This window comes from Solanum tuberosum, unplaced genomic scaffold (assembly GCF_000226075.1).
Source record: "Solanum tuberosum cultivar DM 1-3 516 R44 unplaced genomic scaffold, SolTub_3.0 scf00033, whole genome shotgun sequence".
Classification (NCBI taxonomy): domain Eukaryota; kingdom Viridiplantae; phylum Streptophyta; class Magnoliopsida; order Solanales; family Solanaceae; genus Solanum; species Solanum tuberosum.
The window spans coordinates 801,300-813,647 of NW_006238959.1; the positions used below are offsets into that span (position 1 = coordinate 801,300).

The 12,348-nt window shown below is 39.0% G+C and overlaps 1 protein-coding gene across 3 annotated transcripts in view; it reads right to left on the reverse strand.

Moving 5' to 3' along the window:
* LOC102586773 (uncharacterized) overlaps nt 1-12,348 on the reverse strand; it is a 22,592-nt gene that overhangs the window by 7,759 nt on the left and 2,485 nt on the right. For all 3 annotated transcript variants that reach the window (XM_015306475.1, XM_006342200.2, XM_015306474.1), the window contains exons 4-6: nt 10,251-10,311; nt 9,801-9,866; nt 9,616-9,701 (exon numbers count right to left, since the gene is read on the reverse strand). In XM_015306475.1, the coding sequence (XP_015161961.1) occupies nt 9,616-9,701; nt 9,801-9,866; nt 10,251-10,311 (213 nt within the window). The remainder of the gene's footprint in view (nt 1-9,615; nt 9,702-9,800; nt 9,867-10,250; nt 10,312-12,348) is intronic.

A 12,348-nucleotide genomic window follows, 5' to 3' on the forward strand; every position in this document is an offset into this window, starting at 1 on the left:
CCCCCCCCCCCCCCCAAAAAAAAAAAAAAACTGCTGTGTCTACTTCACAAACTGCTAATGGAACAGTAGTTATGCCTAATCCAGGAACCCAGAAGCCTACTGAACCTTGTGCTGCCAAGGTTCACGCCAACGAGGGAAGAACCTGGGCTGGGTTGGTAGCAGGGAACAAGTTTGTGGCTACCACCTGTGACTGAAGAAGGGGACATTGTAGTGCATCTTCTCAAGGAGGATATTGAAGCAGAGAATCAGAAGTAGAAGAAGGTCTCATCATGTATGTTGTGGGGAATACTCCTTTCATTGAAGCTATTTTTTTTTGATGACCGTGGTGTCAGGGCCAGCTTTCGCACACCTCGACTAATTCCAGGGGATACTTGCCGCCTCCCACTAGCAACAAGTACCAGGTAACTCTGTCCACCAAGGCTAGGACAGATGGGAAGAATCACCTTGTGTTTTTAGGAATTGAATCTAAGATCTCATGGTTTACAACCACTTCATTGACCACTAGGACACACCCTTGGGTGCGCCTATCGTTGGAGCAATTGAGAGATACATTGCAAGCCAGTGGAGTTGTCTCAAAGCCTAAAGTACTTTACCAGAAGGATGGATATTTTGTGATCAAGTTGAATATCACCGAGGAGGGGAATGAAGTTCTGTTCTCAGGCGGTTTTGAATAATCGACCAATTAACCAAGGCATGGACAGCTGAATTCAACTTTAATGAAGAGGTCTTTAAAACCATTCCCCTGTGGATTAAACTTCCCAACTTATCACTGAACTATTGGCGTAAGAAGCTTTGAGTAAGACTGACAGTGGACTTGGTCACATGGAAGACCACTCTATGCAGATGATAGCACTACAACTGCTGAGAGAATTTCGTATGCTAGGATTTTAGTTGAAATGGGTGTTTCCTCCTTTATTATTTTAATGTTGGGGGAATGAGTAAGGTTTATACACACAAGGAGTCCTTGGGCCTTTTGGTCTGATTTATATAATTTGTGGCCCTTTGGCCACTTTTCATTAAAAAAAACAAAAAGTATAAACATAAGGAGTTTAAGAAGTTTTGCGCTGATAATAAGGTTGGCTTAATAGTTGGCACTGAAAATAGAGTGAAGGAATGTAATGCTCCTAGAATCATTACTAAATTTGTTGGTCTTGGAGCTGGGTTGCTAATTTTAGTGAAGCACCAGGGAGTAGAAAATTGGATCTTCTGGAATCAGCATCAGGTGGATTTCAACACTATCAGGATACATACACAATTTATACATGGCCAGGTGACTACACTGCAGTCAAGTATTACTTTCAACCACAGTATAATATATGGACTGCATACTATCTCTAATAGAATGGGTTTGTGGTGTGACTTAAAGGACATAATCAATGCACTGAATTGTCCTAGGGTGATCATGGGAGAATTTAATACAATTTGAGTGGCTGGGGACAGTTAATGGTAATCCAGTTCAGGATGATGAAGTTAGAGATTTTGAAGAGTTTATTCATAATACTGGTTTGATTGAAATGAGAACAGTTGGGAGGCATTTCACCTGGTCTAATTACCAGACATTTAGCAAGATTGATAGTATTTTTGTTAATGCAATATGGATACAGCAGTGGCCTCACTTAGAGAGGACTATTCTTGAAGCTCATTTCTCTGATCATTGCCCACTGAGTGTGATGTTTGAAAGTTCTCCAGAAGGAGGATGGAATCATTTAAATTTTTACCGTTACAAGGCTGGCCACCAGAACAACTTTCACATTGTTAATGAATATTAAAGAAAGCCATGTAAGGGGTTCTGATGCTTGGAATTTGGCATAAATTGAAGTAGGTTCAAACAGGCCTGAAATTACTAACAAAGAGGGAACTCCAAAGGGTGGATACCAGAGTGTTTCCAATGCTAGAGCAGCTCTGCAGATGTTCAAGAACACCTAAGGGACCATACCAGATTTGCAGAGTTAATACAGGAGGAGAAAAAAGCCAAACAACAGTTGGAGAAATGGCTTAAGATTGAAGAGAGTATTGCACAATAGAAGTCTAGAGTCCAATGGCTCAGACTAGGGGATATTTTTATTTATTTTTTTTGATAACTAGGGGATATTAACACAGCCTATTTTCATGTTTGCTTGAAAAATAGGCAGGCCCAGAACCAAATTAGAAAACTTGTTGAAAAGGATGGCATCTTACTTCAATCAGAACAGGAGGTGGAACATGAAGTGTTAGAATTTTATAAAAGGCTATGAGGCAATGCTGCTCATCAGATTCCAGTAGTCTTGCCTGAGGTAATGCTCAATGGACCTACTCTCACAAGAATCGTATCAGATCAGTCTCTAAGGAGGAAATAAGACGAGCCTGCAGAGTATTAATGACACTAACGACCTGTTAAGGATGGTTTTAATGCATTATGTTTTAAGAAAGCTTGGACTATTATTGGCACTGATGTTGAAGATGTTGTGATGGACTTATTCAAGACTTCAAGAATGCGTAAAGCTATTAATAGTGCAGTCATAACCCTTATCCCTAAGGTGTTAAAAATCCCTCCTCCGTAGGGGAATTTTGAACAATCTGTTGTTGCACTGTCTTGTATAAGATCATCTCAAAGATATTAACAAGAAGACTCCAACCTGTTATGAAGGAGATGGTAAACAACAGCCAAACAGCTTTTGTGCCTGGTCGTTTGGTCGTCTGATCACAGACAACATCATCATGAGCCATGAACTTATGAAGGGCTATGGTAGGAAATCGATCTCCCCAGGATGCATGTTAACTATTTCTAACTATTTCTTGATGCAATTTAAACTTGTCTCGTGGAATGTAAGGGATTTGAACAGTAGGGACAAACGGAGGGTTGTCAAGAACATTATGGGGGACTGGAAAGCTGACATTATTTGTCTTGAAGAAACCAAACTACAGGGGGATCTTACTGGGCTAGTAATGCAGATTTGGGGTGGTAGATGGATCAAAATGGCATGTTTGGAAGCTAGTGGGACAAGAGGAGGGATAATGATGCTTTGGGATAGTAGAATATGGAAAGGGGAAGTTCTAGAGATCGGGACATATACCCTTACCTGTAAATTTGAATCACAGGTGCAGGACTTCTCATGCCATATAACAGGAGTATATGCTCCAAATTGCTATGCGGAAAGAAGACTAGTATGGGAAGAAATTGGCTCTATCAGAGGTTTAATAGAAGGTCCATGGGCAGTTTGTGGTGATTTTAATGAGGCTAGATATGTCTCGGAAAAAAGGAACTGTATCAGGAGAACAATAGGGATGCGAGAGTTCTCTGATTTGATCGAGGATCTAAACCTAGTTGATCTTCAACTAGAAAATGCAAAGTTCACCTGGTTCAAAGGGGATAACCACCTGATAGCTTCAAGAATTGACAGGGTCTTGGTATCTCAAGAATGGGATGATGCTTTTAGCAACTTGAAACAGTACACTATGCAGAGAATATTATCAGACCACTCTCCAATCACACTCCAAGGTGGTTCCTGGAAGAAGAGCAAGAGCTATTTTAAGTTTGAGAACTGGTGGTTAGGGACTGAAGATTTCATTGACAGAGTAAGGACATGGTGGAACTCTTTTGATTATACTGGGAGGCCTGATTACATCCTTGCATCCAAATTAAAAGCGCTGAAACACAAACTGAAGGAGTGGAGCAGAAGTGAGCAAGGGAATCTATGCCAACAGAGAAAATCTTTACTTGAAAAGCTGGCTGCTATGGAAAACATTGCTACTGATAGAGGTCTAACTGAGGATGAGGCAACAGAAAAGGCAAGGTTACTTCTGAACTTGGAGGATCTGATAAAAAATGAGGAGATTTACTGGCGGCAAAGATCAAGATCAATTTGGTTAAAGGAAGGGGATAAGAACACCAAGTTCTTCCATAAGATAGCTAATGCACACAAGAGGTACAATAACATAGACCAACTGCTAGTCCAGGGGAACATTGTCCAAGAACCAAAAAGAATCCAAGGGGAAATAGTGGAGTTCTATCAGAAGCTTTATACAGAGGAGTTGCAGTGGAGACCTGGCAACAATTTTTTAAATTGCCCAAGGTTGACAGGGGAGGAAAAGGAGGATCTTGAAAGAAGCTTTGACGAGGAAGAAGTTCTAAGGTGTTTAAAGCAGTGTGCAACTGATAAAGCACCAGGACCAGATGGCTTTACTATGGGGTTTTATATCAAATGTTGGGAGGTGGTGAAAGGTGACATAATGGAGACTTTTCAACACTTCCATGAACAAGGGAGGTTTGAAAGAAGTCTGAATTCTACATTCATAGCCCTAATCCCAAAGAAGAAAGGTGCAAAAGAATTAAGGGATTTTAGACCTATTAGCTTGATAGGTAGTATGTATAAGATCTTCTCAAAAGTGCTTACTGAAAGGTTGAAAAAAGTGATGTCCAAGCTTGTCGATTCACAACAATTAGCTTTTATTAAAGGGAGACAGATAATGGATGTCGTCCTCATAGCTAATGAAGTTGTAGATTCCAGGTTGGTCTCAAAAAAACCAGGAATTCTATGCAAATTAGACATTGAGAAAGCATATGACCATGTAAATTGGGACTTTCTTATGGGTATGCTAGAGAAGATGGGATTTGGTCACAAATGGAGACAGTGGGTTAAATTTTGCATATCTTCAGCGAACTTCTCAGTATTGGTAAATGGCTCTCCAGCAGGATTTTTTAGGTCACAGAGAGGTCTTAGGCAGGGTGATCCCCTATCACCCTTCCTTTTCATACTAGTCATGGAGGGACTCAACAATATGATCAAGAATGCATGCAATGAAGGATGGCTGAGAGGTTTTGAAGTTGCTAGAGCTGGAAGGGAAAGTCTAGAGATCACTCATTTACTATATGCGGATGACACCCTAATTTTTTGTGATGCGGAGGAAGACCACCTTAAAATATTGAGACTGATTCTAGTTATTTTTGAAGCTATGTCTGGGCTACATGTCAACTGGAGGAAAAGCTTCTTGTATCCAGTAAATGAAGTACCAAACATGGAAATTTTGAAGTCAATATTGGGAGGTGAAGTGGGTGTCCTCCCAACCACATACTTGGGTATGCCTTTGGGGGCAAAATCCAACTCCATGGAAATTTGGGATGGGGTGATTGAGAAGTGTGAGAAGAGGCTAGCAAGGTGGAAGTCTCAGTACCTTTCACTAGGGGGAAGACTAACTTTGATTAATTCTGTGCTTGATGCACTTCCAACATATATGATGTCATTATTTCCTATCCCACCGGGAATCATCAATAGGTTGGATAGCATCAGGAGAAAATTTCTATGGCAAGGGAACAAGGAAAGGAGAGGATATCACTTAGTCAAATGGAAAACTGTGATCACTGAAAAGAGAGTTGGGGGTCTGGGGATCAAGAACATGAAGAACCAGAGTAAAGCTTTAAGGATGAAGTGGCTTTGGAAGTACTCAAATGATAATCAGAATCTGTGGGGCTCAGTCATAAAGGCAAAATATGAAGAGAGTGATAGTTGGATGACAAAGGAGGTTACCACCCCTTATGGTGTTAGCTTATGGAAATCCATTAGAGAACTTTGGAATGAATTCAAACCTAACACCATGATCAAAGTGGTAGATGGCATAAAAACTAGGTTTTGGAAGGATGATTGGCATGCAGAAGGAAATATGGAGACTCTCTTCCCTGACATCCACAATTTAGTTCTTCAGCAACAAAGTACTATAGCTGATTTATGGACTCCTCAAGGGTGGAATTTTGTATTTAGAAGACACCTCAATGACTGGGAAATTCCAAGAGTAACAAAATTTTTTAGAAGCATTGATCAATTTAGTGGTCTGGAAATGGGGCGAGACAGATTGCAGTGGTTGGGAAACAATAAAGGGATTTTTAAAGTAGGTGCAGTGTACAAGAAGTTGAATCATCCAAATCTGCAGCTACTCAAGTGGCCCTGGAAACATATATGGAAAGCCAAGATCCCCTACAAGGTGTCTTGCTTTGTGTGGTTATTGGCTAAAGAAGCAGTATTGACACAGGAAAATTTAATGAAGAGGGGAATTACACTTTGCTCTAGATGTTTTTTCTGTGGGAAAACTGCAGAAACAGTCAATCATTTGTTTATCCAATGCGAAGTCACTGGCCAGTTGTGGAATCTGTTCCTGAGACGTAAAAGCATCTCCTGGTGCATGCCTGGGAGAATTTCAGAGGCTCTATTTAGCTGGGAAGAAGCAGGGACACAAGCAAAAAACAGAAGTAACTGGAGAATTGTCCCTGCCACTATTTGGTGGACAATATGGAAAGAGAGGAACCTTAGAGTTTTTGAGAATAGGGAGAGTAGTATGCAACAAGTTAAACTGAATTGCATTTCGACTCTGTGTTTTTGGTGTAATCAAATTTACTCCAATGATACCGTCTCTATCATTGATGTCTTAGACTCATTATAGGGATAGGTCGGTATTCTTAGAGTTTCCTTATGTAAATACGGGTTTCAGTACAACCTATGTACTGTTCTGCAGAAATAGAAACAATTACCATTTTCAAAAAAAATAAAATTGATATGCACAAAAGGCCTATGACCCTGTTGAGTAGCCCTATATGGAGAAAAATCTGAGACTTCAAGGTTTTCTGAGATGTTCACCCACTGGATTTGGAATGCATGACTGCAGTCTCTAATTCTGTAGTATTGAATGGTAAACATACTGCCCACTTTGCTGCAAGGAAAGAGTTGACACAAGGTGTACGCTACCTCCCCCTTCCTATTTGTACTGGCTATGGAGTACTTAAGCAGGCTCCTCAAACCGTTTTTGAGTTGATCTGAAGTGTACGCAGTCCCATTATCTGATTTGAGCACTTGTAGTTTGCAGTCACTTTGATTTTCTACCAAGGCTTTGAATTTCAAAAAAACTTCAGCAACCTCCGATATGAATCTTAAGAAGTATATCCAACACATCATTGTTAGATCATCAATTAAAATTATATAATACCTACTTCCTTTCAGTGATGGAGTTCTTTGGGGGACTCCAACATCTGTATGAATCAGCTAAAATTTTTTAGTCACTCTCCAAGTTGATTTTTGGAATGGCAGTCTTGTCTTCTTACCAAATTGACATGCCTCGCAACTTGGGAGTTCCTCTTCAAGTGGAGGTAAACATTTTGCCAACCCTTTTTTCTGCATATACAAAAGCGCCCTGTGGTAGAAGTGACCCAACCGTCTGTGCCAAGTTTCTGTATAACTCTTAATAGCTACAGTCCCCTTTTGGTTTGCAGGGAGGTATTCTCTATTTCCAATCCTGACTCTTGATGTTGTTGTTCTATAAAGCCTTTTGAAAAGCTTTTCATCACCAGTCATGTGGTTTGTACAACCACTATCAATAAATAATATTTCACTTGAAATACTAGATGCTTAAACACTTGGGGTTTGCAGATGACTTAGAGCCTTTTCGGATGGACTTGTAGCTTTGGGTTTATTTTGTCTTTTTGGCTTAAAAACAAGTGATTAAAAGCACTTTTTTATTTTACTCAAACACCTCAGAAGTGCTTAAAAGCTATTTTGGCTTAAAAGTACTTAAAATAAGCCAATCCAAATAGGCTCTTACTCCTATTTGCAGAGGGGATGTGCAATCAGTGATTGTTTTGTCTAATCAAGTTCAAAACTTCTCAGCTGCTGAGGTTTATAGCTAATCCACAGAAGAGTTCTGTGCATTTTGGTGGAGTACCTTTGACTGTCCTACAACAGATACTAGATGTGCTTGGTTATATTATGGGTGAATTACCATTCAGATATCTTGGTGTCCCCTTAAGCACTAGGAGACTTACAGCACTACAATGTGAACCACTTATGGAGAAAATGTTAGGCAAAGTTACCTCCTGGACTTCAAGGTTTCAGTCTTATGTTGGAAGAACAGAACTTTTGAAGAGTGTGCTTTCTACTATTCAAACCTTCTGGGCTCAGGTGTTTGTGTTGCCAAAGAAAATCACTCAGTTTATTGAAACTATATGCAGGAGATTCTTGTGGACAAGCATTGCTGAATTCTCTAGAAAGGCTCTCATAACCAGGGAGAAACTATGTTGCCCTCTGGTAGCTAGTGGAATTAGCTTAATCAATGTATCTGTGGAATAAAGCAGCAAGCTGTAAATTACCGTGGCACCTACGTAGAAAGAAAGAGAAGTGACGGGTGCAATGGGTCCATGCTTACTATAAAAAGAGGGGCACAAAATTTGGAATACTGTCCCAAAGAATGCATCTTGGGTGATACAGAAGATTTTAAAAACCTAAAAGTTACTTGGCATCAGCTGGTTACAGTGAAAATGACATGCTTCTGGCTGAAAAGTTTTCCATCAGATAGGATTACAAGAAGCTGCAAGGTCACTTCCCAAAGATCCAGTGGAGGAAACTCATCTACAATCAAAGGCTCTCCCAAATGAATTTTTACACTAAGGCTGGCTATACTTGACAGGTTGGCTACAAAGGAAAGATTAGCAAGATGGGGAGTAGTTGCAACTGATCTTCTATGTCCTTTCTGTAACCAGGTGACTGAGTCTTTGAACCATTTGTTCTTCCAGTGCTGTGTGTCTGGTGCAATATGGAAAAAGCTACTTTCATGGCAAGGCATCCATAGAAACTGTTTGTCCAGGCAAGAGGAAATAACTTGGGCTGTTAAATGTTGTGGTGTCAATAGCAAGGGTGCTGCAGTCTACAGAATTGTGCTGGATGCTGATGTCTATCAATTGTGGATAGAGAGGAATGCTGTTTTTTTTTTCAAAAGGGAAGAAGATTCCCAGGTGTCATAATCAAGTTGATCATTCAGAAGGTTTTATCCAGGCTTATTTTGGTCCCTAAACTTGCAAACTATGTTGACCATCTAAATTTCTATCCCCTGTAATATAAAAGATAGCAGATGTTAGGAGCACTCGACTAAGGTCTTATGTCTAGTTAGGTGGTGCAAATTTTTGTTTTCTCTGGAGTAGTAAATATCCTCACTTGGTAATATATAATACGTTTATTTACAAACAAAAAAAAAGACAATAATAGAGAAACGGAGAAGAAGGAATGACCCGTGCATTGTAAATCACAGAACTGAGATATATCGAGTAAAAAAGAATAATACTTCAGCCCAAGCAACAAGAAGTACTACGTAACCCCACCATGATAAATGATGAGTGGTTTAGAGGTTGCACGGGAAATATCTTGATAAAAGTGCAGTGCCCTTGGAAAACATGGGATGTAAAGTCTTATATGACAATGTCCCCTATCTTAGTCTACTTTCCTGGAGACCTTTCATTTTCCTATACCAAAGGAAAAGTAATATGTAATTGCTGCAGATCACATGCCATAGAAAGCTTTTCTGGAAGTTCCCAAAGCTGTCCTTTGGCATATGATGGCATTATCACAAAAATGACCTGTACTGTTGGCCTCTCCTAGAAAAATGATTTATTTTAATATACCTAAGAAACTGGTCAACCTCATTCCCCTTCAATGTGTAATGCATATTTGGAACTTCTATGTTCTTATAAGAAAAACAACCCCAGATCAGCAGCTTATTATATTGATTGGGTTTCATTATATTTATATGACAATTGCGAGCCTAGAGCCCCTATTGCCACAGATCAATTATAATATTTGAAAACAAGCATCCATAAGTACTCACTTTTGGTAGTAATTACTTAGCTTGAGTGCATAAATCTCAAATAGATGCCTTGGATTCGGTCCTAGCACCTCAACAATCACATTCCACTGCAGTATAAGTAATAGCAAAATCATCATTATGATTTAATTTAAGCCAAAAGGCATACTTTTATGATGATTGTATATCTGATGTAAAGAGGGATATACCTCTGACTGACTAAAATAGTCACCAACCATATGCATTTTAGCTTCTGCAGGAGTCCACCCAAATGTCTGCATTCCGAACAAAGGAGATATTTAGTTACTTATCAAAAAATAAAAACGAAGGTAGATGTATACATAGTTCACAAGAAGAAAAAAGAGCAAATTTTATTTAGTTGTGTAAGAAGAACAGAAACCAGACATACACAAATTAAGTTGCATATTAAATTTAACCACTGCAGAGAAAGATGGTGCTGGTATCACTTCAATAAAGAAACATGTCATTTAAACTGGATAAACTGCATCCTAACCATTCTGTAGCTTACCAAAGCATTACATAGGAAAAAATTGCGCTAAAGGTTCACATCCTCTTTCTTTTTCCTTGATAAGCTAACAAACAAAAGATGCAAACCCATTGAGGTGGAGCAGTAAGTTTAAATAATTATGATGTGTTACCTCACGTGAGATGAAAATGTCCGGAAATCCAAAATCCATATAGGCACGATATGAATAGTAGCTGCAATAATTTTCTTGCTTAGTGTTGAATCTCCAATTTGCATTAAAAGAAAGTTAAAGAAAGTTGAGCATATAACAACATAAATCTGAACAAAACTACTGAAAAGCTGGTGAGACAGCAAGAGTATTTTTATCCTGCAAAGCAAGATATTTAGATTGCTACTGTTTTCTCCTACACAGGCATCAATTCTCCCTGTTAGACAAGCAATAGTAAAGAATCCTGTATGGCACGAATTATGCACTAAGTTTCATTGACTATGTTGGATGCTACGATGAAGTTTCACCTCCAAAAAATTCTAATCGCATGACCACTGAAGCTTACATAAATTCACACATTCCATTCAAGGGCTGCATTTTGCACATATCCGGGGATCAAGATCATTTTTTTTTTCTTTTTTTTTGATGACCGTGGTGTCTGGGCGGGATGAAGATCATTCTTTTGGGACCTAGTGAATGAAAAACCGACTCATAGCGCCCCCATGGCTTTGGTCTAGTGGTAAGAGTGCAGCACATGATGTGTAGGTCAAGTGCATGTCAGTCACAGCAAAAACCCTGGCATTTAAGTGGAGAAGGGTAGAGGAGAGGGGCCCATTGTATGCTGAGTGCAAACAGTGTGCCAACTAGCCCTTAGAGATTTATTGGTAATTATAATTACTCAAAAAAATGTACTCATACTTAAGATTCCTAATTCACAGAGATACAGAGGATGCCTCCAAGTTCAAACATACATCAAATGTGCCAAGGAGGATAGATAGCACTTCACACAGACCACCTCATGCCAATTATATCACTCTACAATCCATGCACTTCAACCACAAAAGATATCACTTTTTTTTTTTTTTGATAAAGGTAACATTTGTATATCAATCATCAGCTCAAAGCTGGTATCCAAAAATTTACATCATATCCTCCTTCCACACATGTATGTCGGGCATAAACAAAGGATAAAGAAAAGAAAAGAAGAAAAAAGAGAACTATCCCTAGATCCTCCTTTCACCTTTATAAGGACCCTAGAATGTCTACAACAGCCACAGGGTCATCTATATACTCTGAACTACACCAATAGCAAAAAGTGATAATGCAGTTCATTTTAATCTTGTGCAGAGGGCTGCTCTTGTTATCAAAATTCCTAGAATTCCTTTCTTTCCATATGGTCCACCAAATAACAGTTGGGACAATTTTCCATCTACTCTTGTTTGTGCTGCCACTGCCCTCCATATTCCAGCTTTCTAGAGCCTGTCCTGTTCTCCCTGGAACAGTCCAACTTATACCTCTGAAGCTAGTAAACAAATTCCACAGCTTGCCAACCACTTTACAATGTAAGAACAGATGATTAATTGTCTCTGCAACCTGCTCACAAAAACAGCATCTTGGGCACATTTGTATTCCCCTCTTCATAAGATTCTCTTGTGTAAGTACAGCCTCTTTTTTTTTTATAAGGTCATATCACTTTACAACATTTCTTTTATAGAATAAGGAAGTTGGCGTGCTACATTTCTTTTTTATTTGTATTCCGTGACTATTGAACTTGAAATTACTGAACTAAGAGAGGCAGCATATAAATTCTACTTTTGTATGACTTATCTAGATGCTAGATATAACATTGAGGAATAATGCATACATTTCAAAAGACATGATGCAACTTAACATTATAAAATGGAAGTTTGACAACTAGATCCACTGAGATGGATGACAAATGCAGGTCTTAAACATACAACATGCATTACAAACATGACACAACTGAACATTATAAAATGTAAGAGTAACAACTTGGTCCATTGAGATGTATGACAAATGCAGGTATTGGGCTAAAAGAAAAAGTTATGTTGCATTACCTATCAGATGTTACAAGAATAACTGGAAGAGATCTCTCATTTGCACCCAAGGCTATTATTCTCCATATCAGACTATCGTGATACATGGATGCACAGACTGTAGAATCATCCGTCAGCATTGCATTCTTTAAAACCTCAATATTGTTTATGACCAGCTTCGGCTACTCATATAGACATGTCCAACCAAGAAAACATCAATGTCA